We start from the raw sequence: 20150 nt of genomic DNA, 5'->3' as shown, positions 1-20150 counted from the left end.
GAGTTATCCAACTCATACCTACAGAGTAGAACTGCCCCATAGGGTTTCCAAGGCTGCGGCATCAGGGCTCCTGGTGGATTTGAACTGCTGACATTTTGGTTAGCAGCCGTAGCTCGCCATAGCTCTTAACCACTGGGCCACCAGGGCTCCTATATATATGTGTGTGTGTATATACATACACATATACACATATATATATATATACGTATACATATATGCATATATATATATGCATATATGTGTACACAGTATGTCTATATATGCACACACGTACATATATACATCACTCCTTATTTTTTTTTTAATTAACATTTGCGTGGTATATCTTTCCAGTTCTTTTACTTCCAACCTATTTGTTGATTTTGAAGTGAATCGAGTTTCCTATAATTGGGCTGTGTGTTTTTAAATGTATTCTTCCAGTCTTTGCCTTTTAATGGGAGTGGTTAGACCATTTACGTTAAAGGTGATTATGGGTGTGTTCAGATTTAAGTCTGTTTATGTTCTGTTCTGGTTCTTCTCTCTTTCTTGCCTTCCTGTGGGTTACTCGGTTATTTTTTAGGGTTCCGTATTGACATATAGTTTTCCAGTGTATTGCGTTGTAGTTTTCTTAGTGGTTTCTCAATATGACAATATACATTTGTGATGGGCGCAGTGGTTAAGCGCTCGGCTACTAACCAAAAGGTTGGCAGTTTGAATCCACCAACTGCTCCTTGGAAACCCTATGGGGCAGTTCTGCTCTGTCCTGTAGGGTCACTGTGGGTTGCAATCAACTCGATGGCAACGGGTTTGGTTTGGTATCAGAGTGCCTCCGCTCTGAGTGATGTGTGGCAACTTCTTCCTTTTAGGTTCTTTTACTTTCCCCGCTTACTGTCTTGGGTATCGGTTTCAATCATTACTTTCAATCCTCACACGTGGTTTAGAAAAACTCAGGAAGAGGGTGGTCTGTCATATGTACCGTATTTCTGCTCTTTCTGTTGGTTTTTCTTCCTTTTATAATTTTCTGGTTGAAGGATTTCCTGCAGTTATTTCCCAAGGCTAGGTTTACTATCAACAATCCTTTTAGTTTTCCTTTGCCTGGGAATGTCTTTTTCCCTTTCCTTTCTGAAGGATCGTTTTGCTGGATATAGAATTGTTTCTTTACTTAATTTTTTATTAATACATTTTAGTTTTATATAATTTAAAATATTACAAAAAGGTATGTCATTGTTGTGAGCTGCTGTTGAGTTACCTCTGACTTATGGAGACCCCCATGCACAATGGGATTGGACCATTGTGCTCCATAGGGTTTCCACTGGCTGATTTTTGGAAGTCAGTCTCCAGGCCTTTCTTCCTAGTCCATCTTAGTCTGGAAGCTTTGCTGAAACCTGTTCAGCATCCTAGCAACATGCAAACCTCCACTGACAGGTGGGTGGCGGCTGTGCATGATGTGCATTGGCTGGGAATTGAACCCGGATCTCCTGCATGGAAGGCAGGAATTCTACCGCTGGACCACACTGCCCCCACTAAAAAGTATATATATGTGTATCTAGGTTCGCTATCAAGTATTATAATCAACTGACCCTTGTGTGCCCACCACTGACTTTAAGAACCAAAACTAAGGTTCCATAGCACGATTCGCATGCTGTGTGTATTGTTTCTTTCTACAGAACCTCTTCTCGGATATAATTAGAACCCCCCCCCAAAAAAAAAAAAAAACAACATCGAACTCGTTGCCATGGAGTTGACCCTGACTAATAGCAACACCATGTGTTACAGAGTAAACCTACCACGTAAGGTTTTCTTGGCCATAATCTTTAGGGAAGAAGATTGCCAGGCCTTTCTTTCGTGGCTTGGCTGGGTGGCTTTGAACCTCCAACCTTTCGGTTAGTAGTCGAGTGCACGCCACCCAGGGACCTTATAATTAGAACCAGTGCTGTCAGAGTGTTTGGGGAGTGCTAGGTGGCGGGATCCTCTGCTTGTCCAGCGGCACCGGGCAGCCGGCATCTTCTAACGGCTCATCTCACGCAGGGACGATTCCATCAACGACTGCCGTATCATCTTCGTGGATGAAGTCTTCAAGATCGAGCGCCCGGGCGAAGGGAGCCCCGTGGTGGAAAACCCCATACGACGTGAGTCCTGGCCCTGGGGGGTGTGGGTGGTGGTTGGGTGGGGGTCCTGCCTCGCGGGCCCCTGGCTGACCCGGCCCTGCCCGCTGGTGTGCACAGGGAAGAGCGGGCCCTCGTGCAAGCACTGTAAAGACGATGAGAGCAAGCCGTGCCGCGTGTGCGCCTGTCACCTGTGTGGGGGCAAGCAGGACCCTGGCAAGCAGATCATGTGTGACGAGTGTGACATGGCCTTCCACATCTACTGTCTGTGCCCGCCGCTCAGCAGCATCCCCGACGAGGACGAGTGGTGAGCGCAGTGGGCCTGCGGCTGGGAGGAGGGCGGCCAGCGGGGCCAGATTGTTCTCCGGGGCGGGGCTGTCCTGTGCACTGCAGGGTGTTGAGCAGCATCCCTGGCCTCCACTCACTCCACGCCGGTAGCACCTGCCCCAGTCATGACAACCACAAATGTCCCCAGAGGCACCCAGTGTCCCCTGGGGGCAATTTCACCTGGGTGAAGACCCCTGGGCTAGGGATGCCGCTAACCTCTCCAAGAGACTGCATCCCATAATTATCTGACCTACCGTGCACACATTTAAATCCACACACTGAGTGAGGAGGAGAGAGAAGGGAGTCACAGGAGCTGGAGGGTCGCTGACTTAGTTCTCTAGTGCTGCTATAACACGTGGATGGCTTTAACAAACAGAAATTTACTCTCTCACAGCTTATGAGGCTAGAAATCCCAAACCAGGGTGCCGGCTCCACGGGAAGGCTTTCTCTGTCAGCTGTAGGGGAAATCCTTGTCATCTATCTCCCCCTGGTCTACGAGCTTCTCAGTGCAGGGACCCTGGGTCCGAAGGACATGCTCCACTCCTGGCTCTTCTTGCTTGGTGGTTGTTGTTGTTAGGGTGCCGTCGAGTCACTTCTGACCCATAGCGACCCCGTGTACAACAGAACGAAACACTGCCTGGTCCTGCGCCATCCTCACAATCGTTGCTGTGCTTGAGCCCATTGCTGCAGCCACTGTGTCAATCCATCTCGTTGAGGGTCTTCCTCTTTTTCGCTGACCCTCTACTTTACCAAGCATGATGTCCTTCTCCAGGGACTTTGACTGGTCCCTCCTGATAACACGTCCAAAGTATATGAGAAATAGTCTTGCCATCCTTGTTTCTAAAGAGCATTCTGGCTGTACTTCTTCCGAGACAGCTGTGTTCGTTTTTAAGGCAGTCCGTGGGACACTCCGTATTCTTCACCAGCACCGTAATTCAAAGGTGTCATTCTTCAGTCTTCCTGATTCATCGGCCAGCTTTCACCCGCATATGAGGTGGTTAAAAACACCACGGCTTGGGTCAGGCGCACCTTAGTCTTCAAGGTGACATCTTTGCTTTTCAACACTTTAAAGAGGTCTTTTGCAGCAGATATGCCCAATGGAATGTGTCTTTTTATTTCTTGACTGCTGCTTCCATGGGCATTGATTGTGGTTCCAAGTAAAGTGAAATCCTTGCCCACTTCGATATTTTCTCCATTTATCATGATGTTGCTTGTTGGTCCAGCTGGGAGCATTTTTGTTTTCTTTATGTTGAGGTGTAATCCATGCTGAAGGCTGTAGTCTTTGATCTTCGTCAGTAAGTGCCTCAAGTCCTCTTCACTTTCAGCAAGCAAGGTTGTGTCATCTGCATACTGCAGGTTGTTAATGAGTCTTGCTCCAATCCTGATGCCCCATTCTTCGTATAGTCCAGCTTCTTGGATTATTTGCTCAGCATACAGATTGAATAGGTAGGAAGTCCCTATCTCTCTCCTAGCTTCTCTCTTCTTTTATCTCTTATAAAAGGTGATGCAGGCCATACCCCAGGGAAACTCTCCTTACATCAGATCCTGGATATGACTTGAGTAAGGGTGTTGCATCCCACCCTAATCTTCTTTAACATAATCTAATCTTGCCTCATTAACCTCAGGCGGAGATTAGGATTTACAACAGATAGGATAATCACATCAGATCACAAAACGGAGGACAACCACACAATACTGGGAATCCTGGCCTAGCTAAGTTGACACACATTTTTGGGGGACAAGTTCAATCCATGACAGTTGCCCTGGTTTACACCATCTCACCCAGCGGGAGTTTGTCCTGATACATAGCGTGAGCTAGGGATAGGGCTCAACTCTTTTCTAAACACTTAATGCAGGGTCTCTCCTCCCCCAGGCACTGCTGACATTGGGGCCGGATCCTTCTCTGGGGTAGGGGCGTCCTGTGCCCTGTAGGGTGTTGAGCAGCATCCCTGGCCTCTACCGACTCAGTGCTATAGCACTGCCCAGTCGTGACAACCACAAATGTCCCCAGACATGACCAAGTGTTCCCTGGGGGCAGAAGCCCCTCGGGTGAGACCCACCAAGCTTCTCGCCATGTAGTAGACCCGGGAGGGGCAGTGACGAAAGACCAAGCGGGAGAACCTTCCGGGTTCCGTGGGGTAGGGAGCTTGGTCACGCCAGGAGGAAACAGCGACCCTGCAGGTCGGCTGCTGAGAGCTGGGTCCTCACCTTCTCTAAAAGGCAGGGCTTTTAGCCAGTACATCTGGGAGCTCGTAATGACAGCTGCTGATGTGCCCAAAAGGTTACGGAGAGACAGGGCTCTAGACGAAGGACCCTATGCGGGTTCACGGGTTTGTTCCTCACCCCAACTCTGAGGGGGTGCTGTTGTTGCCCCCTCCCTGCGGAGGTGGGGGAACCCAGTCCGCACAATGAGAAGGCACGCCTCGAATTCTCCCTGCCTTTCCTTCCCCACGTTGCAGTTAGACTTACTGTCACTGTTAGAGTGAACTGTGAATTCAAAGGAGAGGGCCAGATTCTGTTCTCCAGTAGAGTGTTTCACCGTGATGGAATGTTCTAGAACTGTGCTGTCTGATAACACTTGCCACTGTCCACACATGGCTGAGTCCTTCAAATGTGGCTGGTGCCACTGAGGGACTGCATTTTTTGTTTTATTTAATTTTAATAAACTTAAACGTGACTAGCCACATGTGGCAAGCAGCCCTGTTTAGGGCCGCATAGAACTATGGAGGCTGCTGCAGCATTGGGCATGAATCAGAGTGGGGAGGCGGAGGGCAGGGGCTTCCAGGGCTCTGTGCAGGCAGTGACCCCCATGTCCTTCCAGGTATTGCCCCGAGTGTCGGAATGACGCCAGCGAGGTGGTGTTGGCGGGAGAGAAGCTGAAAGAGAGCAAGAAGAAAGCAAAGATGGCGTCAGCCACCTCGTCCTCACAGCGGGACTGGGGCAAGGTGAGGAGGAGCCTGCACGCCTGTGGCCCCCCCAGTTTGCCTTCCCCTTCCACGAGCGCTTACGCTGCTGTCTGTCTGTTTCCGGAATGACAGGGCATGGCATGCGTGGGCCGTACAAAGGAGTGCACCATTGTCCCGTCCAACCACTACGGACCCATCCCGGGCATCCCTGTGGGCACCATGTGGCGGTTCCGAGTCCAGGTACCAGCGTGGGTGGGGCTGCCGTTGAAGTTGGCTCCTTCCAGGGTGCAGCTCGGGCCTGGGCCACCTTGGGGGAGGCTTTTCTAACAGGCGTGACGCGTGACTGGGATGCATCACGTTTGCTGTGAAGTCAGACTGCAGGCTCTGAAAGTAGGGAAGGGGAGGGTGGAGCTGAGCGTGTCCACACAAGTCGTTCCGGAAGGCGCCATTTGTCCCCTGTGGTTCCGCAGGTCAGCGAGTCGGGTGTCCATCGGCCCCACGTGGCGGGCATCCACGGCCGGAGCAATGACGGGGCCTACTCCTTGGTCCTGGCGGGGGGTTACGAGGATGACGTGGTGAGTGTGTGCATGGGGGTGGTGCCGCATGGGGCACAGGGACCCGTGTGTATTCAGTGTACATGGACAGGTGGGGTGCGGAGCGTTCACCTTGCCCTTCTCTGTTTCAGGACCACGGGAATTTTTTCACGTACACAGGGAGCGGTGGTCGAGATCTTTCCGGCAACAAGCGGACTGCGGAACAGTCTTGTGATCAGAAACTCACCAACACCAACAGGTTCGTTTGCTGTCAGGCTTCTGCCATGCGTCTGGCAGCTGCATGAGTGGGGGTTTTATAGGAGTGCCACCTCTGGGAAGTTAGGTCCCCATAACGAGTGCAGTGGGCTCTAGAGAGGGGAATGTTCTCGTCTTCCCTTCTCCATTCACCAAAGACATGTGAGTCATTCACATGGACTCCAGCACACTTTTTCTGTAAAAGGCCACATAGCAAAGGTTTTTGGCTTTGCAGGCCATGCGGTCTCTGGTATGACAACTCAACTCAGCCATCATAGCACAGTAACAGCTATAGGCCATACATAAACAAATACCTGTGGCTGTGTGCCAGTAAAACTTTATGTGCAAAAACAGGCAGGGGCCGGGAGGTTGCTAACTCCCAACTGCAGGATGGGGAAGGACTTCTTAACCGTAAAAAGTACCCTAAGGCACATAGCGAAAGACGGAGAGATTTGTCAATCTAAATATTTTAAATTGCATCAATAAATCCCATAAATGAAATTAAAAGGTAGGTGACTATTTGGGGGAAGGGTTTGCAGCAAACACGATACACAGTGCTCTTAGTATATGAAGAGCTGTTGCAAATCAATAAAAGAAACTCTTACTGGAAAAACAGCAGTCAAAAAAACTAAACCAACCGGATGCCATTGAGTCAGTTACGATCCACAGGGACCCCATGAGACAGAGTATAATCACCCCATACGGTTTTCTTGGCTGTAATCTTTATGGAAAAGGAGCCCTGGTGGCTCAGTGTTTAAGTACTCAGCTGCTAAATGAAAAGTCGGTGGTTTGAACCCACCAGCTGCTTCATAGGAGAAAAGACCTGGAAATCTGCTCCTGTAAAGATTATAGCCTTGGAAACCCTATGGGTGACTATGAGTCAGAATCCACTGGACAGCAGCGGGTTTGGTTTTGGTTAATGTTTATCTTAAGGAGCCCTGGTGGTGCAACGGTTAAGTGCTTGGCTGCTAACCAAAAGGTTGGGGGTTCAAACTCACCCAGGGATGCCACAGGATAAAGGCCTGGTGATCTTATCCCATAAAGATGACAGCCTAGAAAACCCTATGGGGGCAGTTCTACTCTGTCACATGGGGTTGCTGTGAATTGAAAATCACTCTCGTGGCACATAACAACGTTTGCGTACCATTATCTAAAGCAGCAAAATATTGGTAACTAAACACCTGTTTATACGTACAGAACAGCCCCGGAAATGGCATCATTGTGGCAGCTGGAGTCTGAGCTCTGGTCTGAGCGGCTCTAAGCCCGGAGGCCAGGCTGTCTTCCCCGGGGCGGCCTCCAGGGGGCACAGCTGTTGGCGCTGTGTCCCTGTGTCTCTTCGTTTTTCTTGGCACCTTCCTCACGTAGCGTACGAGTGTCCCGAGGCTGCTGTAACAAGGCATCACAGACAGCGTGGCTTCAAATGACAGAAATAATGTTGGCTCACAGCCCTGGAGGCCAGAAGGGTGAAATCAAGGTGTGGGCAGGGCCAGGCTCTCTCTAAAGGCTCTCGGGGAGGATCCGTCCTTGTCTCTTCCAGCTTCTGGAGGCTCCTGGTGGTTTCGGCATTTCTTGTTTTGTAGAGGCATCTCTGCAATCCCTGTGTCTGTAGTCACACGTCCGTCTTCCCTGTGTCTGTGTCTCCTCTTGTGAGGACACCAGTCGTTGGATTTAGCCCCCCGCACCACCAGCACTTCAGTGTGACCTCAGCTTAACTAATTATATCTGCAAAGACCCCATTTCCAAACAAGGTCACGTTCACAGGTACGGAGGTCAGGACATCGCCATCTTGTTGTTAGGTGTGGCTGAGTTAATTCCCACTCCTAGCGACCCCATGTGACAAAGCAGAGCTGCCCCCTAGGGTTTTCTAGGCTGTAATCTTTACAGAAGCAGATCACCAGGTCTTTCTCTTCGTGGAGCTGCCAGGTGGGTTCAAACCGCCGACCTTTTGGTTAGCAGCCAAGCACTTAACAATTGTACCACCAGGGCTCCTTGGACATCTTACTGGGGCACGCATTCACCCCTTCCTGTGGGCCCCCCTCTCCCTGCAGGGCGCTGGCTCTGAACTGCAGTGCGCCCATCAATGACCGGGACGGGGCCGAGGCCAAGGACTGGAGGGCGGGGAAGCCGGTCCGTGTGGTGCGCAATGTCAAGGGCGGCAAGCACAGCAAGTACGCGCCTGCCGAGGGCAACCGCTATGACGGCATCTACAAGGTGAGCCTGCATCCCCTGGCCCCCCGCCGCGCCCCCTGGCCTTGGACGTCAGTGATGTCCTTGTGCCCCACAGGTCGTGCGGTACTGGCCGGAGAAGGGGAAGTCCGGCTTCCTCGTGTGGCGCTATCTGCTCCGGAGGGACGACGAGGAACCAGGGCCCTGGACGAAGGAAGGGAAAGACCGCATCAAGAGGCTGGGGCTGACCATGCAGGTGCGTCCCACAGGCCCGGGGACCGTTTCACACTCGACCCCTGGCTTCAGGCCTCATCTTCCTCATGGGCCCATGAGGCCATAACGGGCCAGCTCACGGGGATGACAGCACCCAGCACTTGGTAAACACTCCGCAAATACAGCCCTTCTCTGGCATGAAGCTTCGCCTGGCTCCCAGCTGGCCACACCTTGCATGCTGTGTTACGTAAATGCTTTACCCAGGCCGTCTTTGCTTCACAGCCGTGCCTGGAATAGTTGGGTTGGTAGAAGAGTTGAGGGGCAGCAGTGGTTCAGTGGCAGCACTTTTGCCTTTCATGCAGGAAACGTGAGTTCTATTTCTGGCCAATGCGCAGCCACCACCCCTCTGTCAATGAAGCCTTGTGTGCTGCTAGGATGCTGAACAGAGCTTTTAGACTAAGACAGACTAGGAAGAAAGGTCTGGTGATCTATTTCCAAAAATCAGCCAGTGAAACCCCTATGGATCGCAAGGGCCCGGTCTACAGCCAGTCGTGGGGATGGTGCAGGACTGGGCAGCGTCTGGTGCCATGGTGCACGGGGTCACCGCGAGTCAGGACTGACTCAGTGGCAGCTAACAGCAATGTCAATGACGACAGAAGAGTTTACCCAATCAGCTGGGATTCTGGTCTCTTCTCTGCACCTGCTCATCTCTTCCTCCTCTGCTCCCCACCCCCGACCCTCCAAAAAAGCAGACACCAATCAACAAAGCCCGTAGAAGGCAGAAAGATGCAGATGCGAAGGTGCCGAGGAATAATCCACAAGCCACCCCTCAACTCTCCAGCCCCGGAAGCTGCCGAGAGCCTCTCTAGTGAGGAGCACAGCTTTTCTGCACTATAATTAGGGGGTTTTCTGTTCGTTACAGTGACTTCCTTTACCGCAAACAACACCAGCGCAGGGCTATTTAAGGGCTGACTCGAAATTACTGCTGAGAGTCTGCTAGCGCCTCCTTCTCTTGGGATCACACAGGGCTGTCTTTTGAACATAATGTTAGTACAGCAGGGAATTCCAGAAGCTGAGAAATTGGGAAGGAAAGTCACGATGGGAGGGGAAAGCCAGCTTCTGGTGGGAACAGGGATTTATTTATGACTGGAGTCTTCATTGCAACTTCATGTTGCCACGGAAGGTGGAATGTTTCTCAATGAAACACGAGAGTCGAGCATCATCACAGGCACCGTGGGGATGGGGTGATGATCAAATACTGCCTGTTAGGGCATCACCAAAAAGCAAAACAAACCCGCTTGCCGTTGTGTCGACTGACTCATGGCGGCCCCATGTGTGTCAGAGTAGAACTGTGCTCCATAGGGTTTTCAGTGGCGGAGTTTTCGGAAGTATATTGCTAGGCCTTTCTTCTGTGGTGTCGCTGGGTGGATTTGAACCACCAGCCCTTCGGTTAGTTTTTGTTGTTGGGTGCTATGGAGTTGACGCCAACTCCTGGTGACCCAGTGTGGCGGAGGAGAACTGCCCCATGGGTTTCCTCGGCTGTCGTCTTTACGGGGTCACTGGGTAGATCTGAACTGCCAACCTTTGGGTTAGCAGCCGAGGTGTACCCACTACGCCTCGGTCCATCGTGGTTATTAGCACGTGTGTTGCCCGAGGCCCTGAGGTTCACTCGGTGGCGGCCTCTTCCTGGCTGAGCGCTGAGTCTGCGATATGCTCTCGGGGATCAGGTGGGGAGAGAGTCTAAGCGTCTGGGACACAGGCTGCGGGGTGAGAATGGGAGAAGTGAGGACGGAGGGGAGGGGGGCAGGAAGGCCAGGACCGGGGTGATGGGTGGTGGGGGTAGGGACAGTCAGGGGTCCCTGCCGGCCGCCTCAAGGGTCTGGGTCCATTCCAGCCCCTCAGGCCGATTTCTCCCCCCGCAGTATCCGGAAGGCTATCTGGAAGCCCTGGCCAACAAAGAGAAGGAGAAGGAGAACAGCAAGATGGTGGCGGAGGCGGAGGAGGAGGAGGAGGAAGAGGAGGGCCTGAGGTCCCCCAAGAAGGGCAAGGGCAAGCGGAAGCGGAAGTCTGCAGGTGGGTCTCTGCGCAGGGAGGGGGCGGCTGTGTCCACCCGGACTCGGCTGGCCCACGCTCACTGCTCCGCCCTGTCCCAGGAGGCAGCGAGCCCAGCCCCAGGCCCCTGCGCGGGGTTCCCAAGAAGACCAAAGTGGAGCCCTACAGCCTCACGGCCCAGCAGAACAGCCTCATCAAGGAGGACAAAGGCAACGCCAAGCTGTGGGCCGAGATCCTCAAGTCGCTCAAGGATGGGCCGGTGAGCGGGGACAGGCGGGACGTCGGGGTGAGCCTTCTGCCGTCAGTGCAGTGAGTGACGTGGCTGGGCCACCGTCCCTGAGTGACCCATCATCCTCCAGTAGCTGTCCCCACCTGTCCCCACCTGGTGAAACTGGCTTCTGAGGGGCACTCTCTGCTCAAACCCTCCCTGTGGCCTACCAGCCCTGGGTCCCTACCCCCACCCCTCTGACACCCCCTCCTCCAGCATTTGCTCCTCGACGTCCCTCTGCCTGGAGCACCTTCCCCTCAAGCCCTGAACAAACCACCTCCAGCGTAGTGGCTGAAAACACACTTGCTCTCACACAGACGGGAGGTCAGAAGTCCAAAACGAGTCCTGTTGTAGGTGCTGTCGAGTCGATCGACTCATCGCAACCCCACGTGACAGAGCAGAACTGCCCCATAGGGTTCCTAGGCTGTCATCTTTACAGGAGCAGATCGCCAGGGCTTTCTCCTGCAGAGCTGCTGGGTGGGTTTGAACCACCAGCCTTTTGGTTAGCAGCCGAGCACTTAACCATTGCACCACCAGGGCTCATTAAATGGGCCTTCCAAAACCAAACCAAACCTGTTACCATCGAGTCAATTCTGACTCATAGCGACCCTATAAGAGTGGAACTGCCCCATGGGGTTTCCAGGGAGCGGCTGGTGGATTTGAACTGCTGACCTTTTGGCTAGCAGCCGAGCTCTTAACTACTGTGCCACCAGGGCTCCGCATGGGCCTTAAGGAGCTAAAATCAAGGAGTTGATGGGGTTGTGTTCCTTCTAGAGGCTCCAGGGGAGAATTAGTTCCTTGCTTTTTTCAGCTTCTAGAAGCCACCTACATCCCATGGCTCATGGCTGTATCACTGTAGTGTCTGCTTTCGTTGTCACATCTGGGCACTTCCTGCATGGCACAGTTAATGTGCTCAACTATGAACCTAAAGGTTGGCAGTCTGAACCCACCCAGAGGCTCCTTGGAAGAAAGGTCTGGTGATCTACTTCTGAAAAATCAGCTATTAAACACCTGACGGAGCACAGTTCTCTGTTGTCACATCTCTTTCTTCCTCCCTATCACTGTCCTCTTATAAAGATCCTTGTGGTTACATTGGGCTCACCCATATAATCCAGGATAATCTTAGTTATCTTATTGTTGTTGTCAGTTCTGGCTCATAGCGGCCCTGTGTACAACAGAACGAAATACTGCCCGGCCCTGAGCCATCATCAGAATCGTTGCTGTTTGAGCCCATTTTTGCAGCCACTGTGTCAGTCCATCTCATTGAGGGTCTTTCTCTTTTTTGCTGACCCTCTTTTACCAAGCATGATGTCCTTCTCCAGAGACTGGTCCCTCCTGATAACGTGTCCAAAGTACCTGAGACGAAGTCTTGCTATCCTCGCTTCTAAGAAACATTCTGGGTGTACTTATTCTAAGACAGATTTGTTCCTTCTTTTGGCAGTTCATAGTATATTCAATATTCTTCGTCAGTACCATAATTCAAAGGCATCAATTCTTCTTTGGTCTTCCTTATTCACTGTCCAGCTTTTGCATGCATATAAGGCTTGAGTCAGGCACACCTTAGTCCTCAAAGTGACATCCTTGCTTTTCAACACCTTAAAAAGGTGTTTTGCCCAGTGCAATATGTTGTTTGATTTCTTGACTGCTGCTTCCGTGGGCGTTGATTGTGGATCCAGGTAAAATGAAATCTTTGACAACTTCAATCTTTTCTCTCCTTATCATGATGTTGCTTATGGGTCCAGTTGTGAGGATTTTTGTTTTTCTCTGTGTTGAGGTGTAATCCATACTGAAGGCTGTAGTCTTTGATCTCCATCAGTAAGTGCTTCAAGCCCTCTTCACTTACAGCAGGCAAGGTTGTGTCATCTGTATAACGCCGGTTGTTAATGAGTCTTCCTCCGATCCTAATGCCCCTTTCTTCATATAGTCCAGCTTCTCGGATTATTTGCTCAGCATACAGATTGAATAAGTATGGTGAAAGGATACAACCCTGACACACACCTTCCCTGACTTTAAGCCATGCAGTATCCCCTTGTTCTGTTCGAATGACTGCCTCTTGGTCTATGTACTGGTTCCTCACGAGCACAATTAAGTGTTCTGAAATTCCCATTCTTTGCAATGTCATCCATACTTTGTTATGATCCACACAGTCGAATGCCTTTGCGTAGTCAATAAAACACAGGTAAACATCTTTCTGGTATTCTCTGCTTTCAGCCAAGATCCATCTGACATCAGCAGTGATATCCACGTCCCCTTCTGAATCCAGCTTGAGCCTCTGCAGTTCCCTGTCGATGTAGTGCTGCAATCACTTTTGAATGATCTTCAGCAAAACTTTCCTTATGTGTGTTACTAATGATATTGTTTGATAATTTCTGAATCCTGTTGGATCACCTTTCTTGGAACAGGCACAAATATGGATCTCTTCCAGTTGGTTGGCCAGGAAGTTGTCTTCCAAATTTCTTGACATGGATGAGTGAGTACCTCCACCGCTGCATCCATTTGTTGGAGCATCTCAACTGGTATTCCGTCAATTCCCGGAGCCTTGTTTTTCCCCAGTGCCTTCAGTGCAGCTTGGACCTCTTTGTAATTTTCCTTCCTTGTAATGTCCTTGTTTGGTTTTGGTATTGGGGTAATGCCGACCTAACAGAGTAAGTCAGGAAGTGTTCTCTTTGCTTCTATTTTCTGGAACAGACTGTAGGGGATTGGTGTTATTTCTTTAATGTTTGGTAGAAGTCACTGGTAAAACCATCTGGGCCTGGTGCTTTCTGTTTTGGAAAGTTATTAATTATTGATTCAATTTTAAAATAGCTATAGGCCTATTTAGACGATCTACTTCTCTTTGTGTAAATTTTGGTGGATTGTATCTTTCAAGGAATTGGTTCATTTCATCTAAGTTATCAAATTTGTAGACCTAGAGCTGTTCATAATATTCCTTTATCATCCTTTTGATGTCCACGAGATCAGTAGCGCTGGCTCTACTTTCGTTTCGGATATTAGTAATTTGTGTCTTCTTTTTACCTTCGTTAGTTTCATCAATTTTATGCACGTTTTTTAAAAAAACAGCTTTTGGTTTCTCTATTACTGTTTTCATTTCACTGATTTTTGCTCTCATTTTTATGATTTCTGCTTATTTCAATTTAATTTGCTCTTCTTTTTTGAGTTTTATAAGGTGGAAGCTTAGATTATTGATTTTAGATCTTCTTTTCTCCTATATGCATTCATTGCTATAAATTCTCTAAGTACTGCTTTGGCTGCACCCTGCAAATTTTTTTCTTTTTTTTTTAAATTGTGCTTTAGGTGAATGTTTACAGAGCAAATTAGTTCCTCATTCAAAAATTGTCACAACATTATTTCATGGCATTGGCTGCAATCGCACATTGTGTCAGCACTCTCCCCCTTGCCCTTTCCACACCTTGTATCCTGCAAATTTTGATTAGTTGTATTTTTGTCTTTTATTTGGTTATCTTCTGCTTCCCCTACGTAGCTCCAAGCTCCCAGAGGGCAGGAGTTTCTTCTGTTCTGTTCACTGTGGGAGCAGAGCCCAGTGCCCCAATGGCACCCAGTAGGTGCTTAGCACGTATTTATTTAACAAATTAAAATGCCCTTCTTAAGAGTTGCCCTCTTAAAGTCCTTTCTTGCCTCTGAAGCCTGAAGTTTGCCTGCCGCTGGCAGCTATGTCAAGCCAGGTCCTGCTCAGCACTGTCACCCCCCTCAGGCCTGTTCTTCCTGGGGACTTGCCCACCCTCCCCACTTGCGTCAGGAGCTTGGTCAAGGCCTGCCCCACTCTGGACCTCAATTTTCTCATCTTAAAATGGGCATGATGCCAGCTCCTGTGTCCAGGGGTGAAAGTTCTGAAGATGAACTTGGTGGCCACGTGGCAGGTGCTTAGCAAGGTGCCCATCCTTTCCAGAAGATTCCGTCAAGGGCGGTTCTTCATTGTGGCCTCCAGAGAGTTTGCTGGCTTCACACCATCTCTTCTCTCCTCGCAGAAGTTCCTGAGCACGGTGGAGGAGACGTTCCAGTGCATCTGCTGCCAGGAGCTGGTGTTCCGCCCAGTCACCACCGTGTGCCAGCACAACGTGTGCAAGGTGAGGGCGGCGCTCTGGTCCCACCCCCGCCACTGCCGCCCACTTGCTCTGCTCCTGTACACCCCGGGCCCTTCTCGGCCCCCGTGGCTGTTTCCTGCGCTGCCTCAGTCCCAGCAGCCCCAGATCCCGCCATACTCCTGCTCAGAACCCTCCTGCGCCTCCCCGGCATCCCAGCATAAGACAGACTCCTCGCCCCGGCTTGCAGAGCTGCCCCACTGTCCCCTGTGCATGTCCCCAACTTCTCCCATGCCACCTTACTCTGTGCCCTCCAGCCACACTGGCCTCTCAGCTGTCCTTTTCACAGGCTGTGGCGTTCCTTGGGCAGTGGCCACTGGTTCTTCCCTCTCTCTGGAACATTACACACTCTCACACACACACATGCCTGTGTTTTGTGGGGTTGGTGGTACCAGGCGGGAACTGGCCCACAGTCTGCAGGGAAGCTGGAGAATTAGAATTAATGATCATTAAGTGTAACGTAAGAATTCCTGGGTGGCACAAACAGTTAAGTGCCCGACTAGTAACCAAAAGGTTGGTGGTTCAAACCCACCCAGAGGCACTTCAGAAGAAAGGCCTGGCAATCTGCTTCCAAAAGGTCATAGCCTTGAGAGCCCTATGGAGTACAGTTCTGCTCTGCACACATGGTCTGCAGGGAAGACGGACAATTAATGATTTTCCAGTGCGATGTCGGTCGGGGTAGGGAGGTGAAGGGGGGCCCTGGCTTCACCCTATGAGCCATGATCTTGACCAAGCCCCGAGACTGCTCTGAGCCTGTGCTGCCCTCAGTGAGAAGGGGCCTAACGGTGCCTTCCTGGCAGGGCTGTCGAAAAAACGAGCTGCGTGTAGAGGTCCTAGGCCAGCTTTTGGCTCGATGTAGGTACCCGGCAGGTGAGCGTGCAGGGGCAGGGATGCCACTCAGGTCAGAGTTTGAGAACGGTCTGGCACTATAAACACAAAGGATGGTGGGATTTCAAGGAAGCCATGTTCAGGGGCGCTGATGGTGTGCGAGGCGAGGCAGTGGGCACTGCTGTGTTGGTCCCTGCTACTGTGTTATGTTTACAAGAAGACCAGCATGTGAGGCATTAAGGGAAAACCCTCTGACCCTCCACTCATGGCCCAGAACTTGATTTTTTAGAAAACTAATATATTTTTGTTGTCGTTGAGAATGTACACAGCAGAACATACACCAACTCAACCATTTTTCTACGTACAATACAGTGACCCTGATTACATTCTTCGAGTTGTGCAACCATTCTCACCCTCCTTTTCTGAATTAAAACTTGATTTTTTTTAAAGCTATGTTTTTCTATTGTGGTACAATACACACATCAGACAATTTGCCAACTTAACCATTTTTACGTGTACAATTCAGTGGCATTAATTACATTCACCGTGTTGTATGACCATCACCACTATCTAGTCACCAAACTTTTTCATCACGCCAAACAGAAACTCTGTACCCGTCAAGCAGTGATTGCCTATTCTCCCCTTCCCCAGCCTGACAACCACTAATCTACTGTCTATGCATTTGTCTATTCTAGATATTTCACACAAGTGGGATCATGCAATATTTGTTTTTTTACACCTGGCTTTCTGTGAACTTAGTGTTTTCAAGGTTCATCCGTGTCCTAGCCTGTATGAGAACTTCATTTCTCTTTACGGTTGAATAATATTCCATGGTATGGATGGAACACCTTTTGTTTCACCACTATTCATGAATGGCCATTTAGGATGTTTCCCCTCCAGCTTTCAGCTATTGTGAATCATGCCGCAGTAAACACTGGCGTACAAGTATCTGAGTCCCTGCTTTTAGTTCCAGAACTTAAGTTTTGAGCATGAATCAGAATCTTAGTTGTGCTGATCAGAAAGAACTACGTTTTGTGTCTGGAATCAAGATGATAGGTTTTACAGCAAAAAACAATTCAGGAGTTTTTAAAAATAAAAATCCAAAGCAACAGCTTAAGTCCAGCGCCTAAGCGAGCTCTGGTATCAGCAGTACTCTTCACTGTGTTGAGGGTTTCCCCATACCACCACCCCGTTACCTGATGGTGTCCTTCAGGTGTGCACACCTGGGCCAAATGTGTACCTACCTGTGTGCCTTGTCTCATTCCTTGTCCGGTCAGGTGGGTGGTGTTGCCCCTGTTTCTCTGACTAGGAAGTTGAGGCTCTGAGGGATAGTGGCCGCACCGTCTTTGGGGCTGTCAGCCCAGGCCTCACAGTTCCATCTCCACCTGGCCCTTCTGTCTCAGGCTTCCCTCTGTTTGGAAACGAGATTGAACGTAGAGGTCTGACTTGGTGTTTGGCTTGGTCCCGGGTTCGACTCCCGGCCAGTGCACCTCATGCGCAGCCACCACCTCTCTGTCCCTGGAGGCGTGCGTGTTGCTAGGATGCTGAACAAGTTTCAGCAGAGCTTCCGGATTAAGGTAGACTAGGAGGAAAGGCGTGGCGATCACCGTCCGGAAATCAGTCAATGAAAACCCTATGGATCACAATGTTCTGATCCGCAGTGGATCATGGGGCGGGGGCGGGACCAGGCGGCCGTGTGTTCTTTTGTGCACGGAATCGCCGCGAGTGGTGGGCGCTCAGTGGCAGCTAATAACAGCAGTACTACGCTTGGTGAAGGGAGGGTGAACAAGACACACTCCGAGGGCGTATCTGGCCTCCTAGACAGAAACACGGTCGCCAACAGCATGATTCCAGAGGGTAGAAGGTGCTAGTTTACAGGTGAACAGGACGGGGTGGGGCCGCGTTAGATACCCCAGGGTGAGCAGGGAACGGCTCTGAGGAGACGGGTGGGCGAGCCCGTAGGTGCCAGAGGCAGAATGAGCCCTGAGTCTCCGAGGGATCCCGCGAAGGCTAGGGGGGCGATGGGCGGGGAGCCTCTGGGCCTTGTAAGAAGCTGGGGCCCACGGGAGCCGGGGGACGTAGGCGGCCCGTCTGCCCGGGCGGCGCTTCTCACTGCCCACTTTCTCTTGCAGGATTGCCTGGACAGGTCCTTCCGGGCGCAGGTGTTCAGCTGCCCGGCCTGCCGCTACGACCTGGGCCGGAACTACGCCATGCAGATCAACCAGCCGCTGCAGGCGGTGCTCAGCCAGCTCTTCCCGGGCTACGGCAACGGCCGGTGATGCCTAAGCACTTCCGCCCTGCGTTCCCGTGTGCACGTGGCCCAGGGGGTTATTTTTCCGCCCTTATTCTGTTTTTAGTGGGCTTAACTTAAACGTGTAGTTTTCTCCACTCCCCTAAAAAGGCTTGTCTTCCTGCCCTTGTTTTTAATCTATAAATTTTCAGGAATCTATGTGTTACGGCTAAAAAAAGAAAGTTGGACTTCTCCGTATTTTGTTTTAAATAGAAAGCCTGCAATTTTTCAGCCAAAAAAACTTTTTTTATAAATTTTTTTTAAAAAAAAGATGGAATTACAAACGACTTCCCGCGAAGGCTGCTTACGTTCGTTCCCAACAGTTCTCAGAAGCTGCTGCCACCCAGTAAGCAAGGTGGCTCGGCCACGCCGCCTAGAACGATCTTTTCACGGTTTGTAGCTTTGGCCCCAAAGCTCAAGCGCATCTTCCCGACAGTGTCGTAGCGGACAAAATCCTGCACAGTGGCTCCCGGTGGAGGGCCTGGGTATGGCGCGGCCCAGCTGCCCCCCAAGAAGAAGTGGCTGTGGGTGTCGCTTCGAGGAAAAGAGGAGAAACGGGATTCAGCCTAGTGTAAAACTCTCGCCTTCTACAGAAGCCATGCCCCACTGGTTTGCTTCCGTGTTAGCAATTCGACACGCAGTGAGCAGAGTCGGGGCACTACAGAAACTACCTCCGCGGGACCCCCCCTTAGCATCGGGGCTGGACATCTGGCCGTCTGCGCCGGAGCCACACAGAAGCCGACAAACGCACAAAGCCATGTCCAAGTGCCTTTGGGTCTTTTTTTTTTTTTTTTTTTAAATATTTGTCAAGACGGGGCTCTTTTTTAGCACTGAAATGTTGAAATTGCCAACTGTGGTCGACCAGTTGTTCTGAGGCTGGGAGGGTGTGGGGACGGTTCGCATTTTATTGTTGTTTTACATGGAATTTTCAGCTTGGCAATGGAGAATTACAAGAGGGATTTTTTGTTCTTTTAATAAACACTTTTCCTAAATGAAATTTTTTTTGTAGTTACTGTACATGTACCAAGAAAGATGTAACTTAGGGTTTTGAGGGGTTGTGTGTGTTTTTTTTTTAATTTTTGGAATAGTTTGTTAATTTTTCTAACTTTACCAAAGTTTGCAGCTTATACCTCAACGTAACAGGGATATTTTAAAATCATATAACTGCAGACAAACTGGAGCACGATATTGTTTTCAGAGGTTTTTGTTTTTTTCCTTATGATTAGGTTGTTAATGTATTAGGGGGGGAAAAAAAAACAACAAAATCCTGTGTAGGCTTTTTCTAAAACGTTCAACGTTCTTTGTCCAGATTTTAGATTCTCAGAATAAATGTCTTTTACAGATGCAATTGCTTGTGTTTGCAGATCTCTTTGTAGCTCACTGTGTACTTTTGTACTGATCATTTCTCTCCTTATGTAAGTCCCTGCTTCCCGTTTATAGATGTCAGCGCTGAGATCCAGAGGGTCAAAGTGGTGTGCGACAGCTCACGGCCAGTGCTTTCTGACTGCCGGCTGAGGACATGGTGAAAAATCCAGTTGCCATGGACTCGATCCCGACTCACGATGACCCCATGTTTGTCAGAGTAGAACTGTGCTCCACAGGGTTTTCAATGGCTGAGTTTTCAGAAGTCGACTAACAGGCCTTTCTTCCGAGGAGCCTCTGGGTAGACTTGAACCTCCAACCTTCTGGTTAGCAGCTGAGCGCATTAACCATTTGCATCACCTAGGAACTCCGGAGATATTGGCCCTTTCCCTTAACAGTTTTGAGCAAAGGTTGGCAAACTACAGCCCAAGAGGTCAAATCTGGCCCACTGCTTGTTTTTTTGTAAAGTTTTATTGGCACGCAGCCATGCCCATTTGTTTACATATTGTTTATGGCAGCTTCATGCTGCAACCAGCAGCGTGGAGTAGTTGTGACAGAAACCATTTAGCCCACAAAGTTGAATGTATTTACTACGTGGCCCTTTACAGGCATAGGTTGCTGACCCCTGCTCTCTCCAGCAGCGCTGTCTAGTAGAACTTTCTTTGATGTTGGAGAAATTCATGTAGCCACATGTAGCTAGCAGCTTCCATACTGGATGGTACAGTTTTAGAAAACGGGATGTATAATGTCTAGAGTGAAAACTGTC

General features: G+C 50.2%; 1 protein-coding gene across 1 annotated transcript in view; it reads left to right on the top strand.

The window, feature by feature from the left end:
* Nucleotides 1-18011, top strand: part of UHRF1 (ubiquitin like with PHD and ring finger domains 1) — a 41919-nt gene extending 23908 nt beyond the window's left edge. The window contains exons 5-16 of the mRNA XM_004378440.3: nt 2008-2108; nt 2205-2391; nt 5233-5356; nt 5450-5557; nt 5788-5892; nt 6003-6109; nt 8154-8316; nt 8390-8527; nt 10407-10583; nt 10649-10816; nt 14791-14889; nt 17865-18011. Of these exons, the coding sequence (XP_004378497.1) occupies nt 2008-2108; nt 2205-2391; nt 5233-5356; nt 5450-5557; nt 5788-5892; nt 6003-6109; nt 8154-8316; nt 8390-8527; nt 10407-10583; nt 10649-10816; nt 14791-14889; nt 17865-18011 (1624 nt within the window). The remainder of the gene's footprint in view (nt 1-2007; nt 2109-2204; nt 2392-5232; nt 5357-5449; nt 5558-5787; nt 5893-6002; nt 6110-8153; nt 8317-8389; nt 8528-10406; nt 10584-10648; nt 10817-14790; nt 14890-17864) is intronic.
* Nucleotides 18012-20150: the final 2139 nt, after the last annotated feature.

Source organism: Trichechus manatus, unplaced genomic scaffold (assembly GCF_000243295.1).
Source record: "Trichechus manatus latirostris isolate Lorelei unplaced genomic scaffold, TriManLat1.0 scaffold00057, whole genome shotgun sequence".
NCBI classification, from domain to species: Eukaryota; Metazoa; Chordata; class Mammalia; order Sirenia; family Trichechidae; genus Trichechus; species Trichechus manatus.
This window is presented reverse-complemented; position numbering and strand designations above follow the sequence as displayed.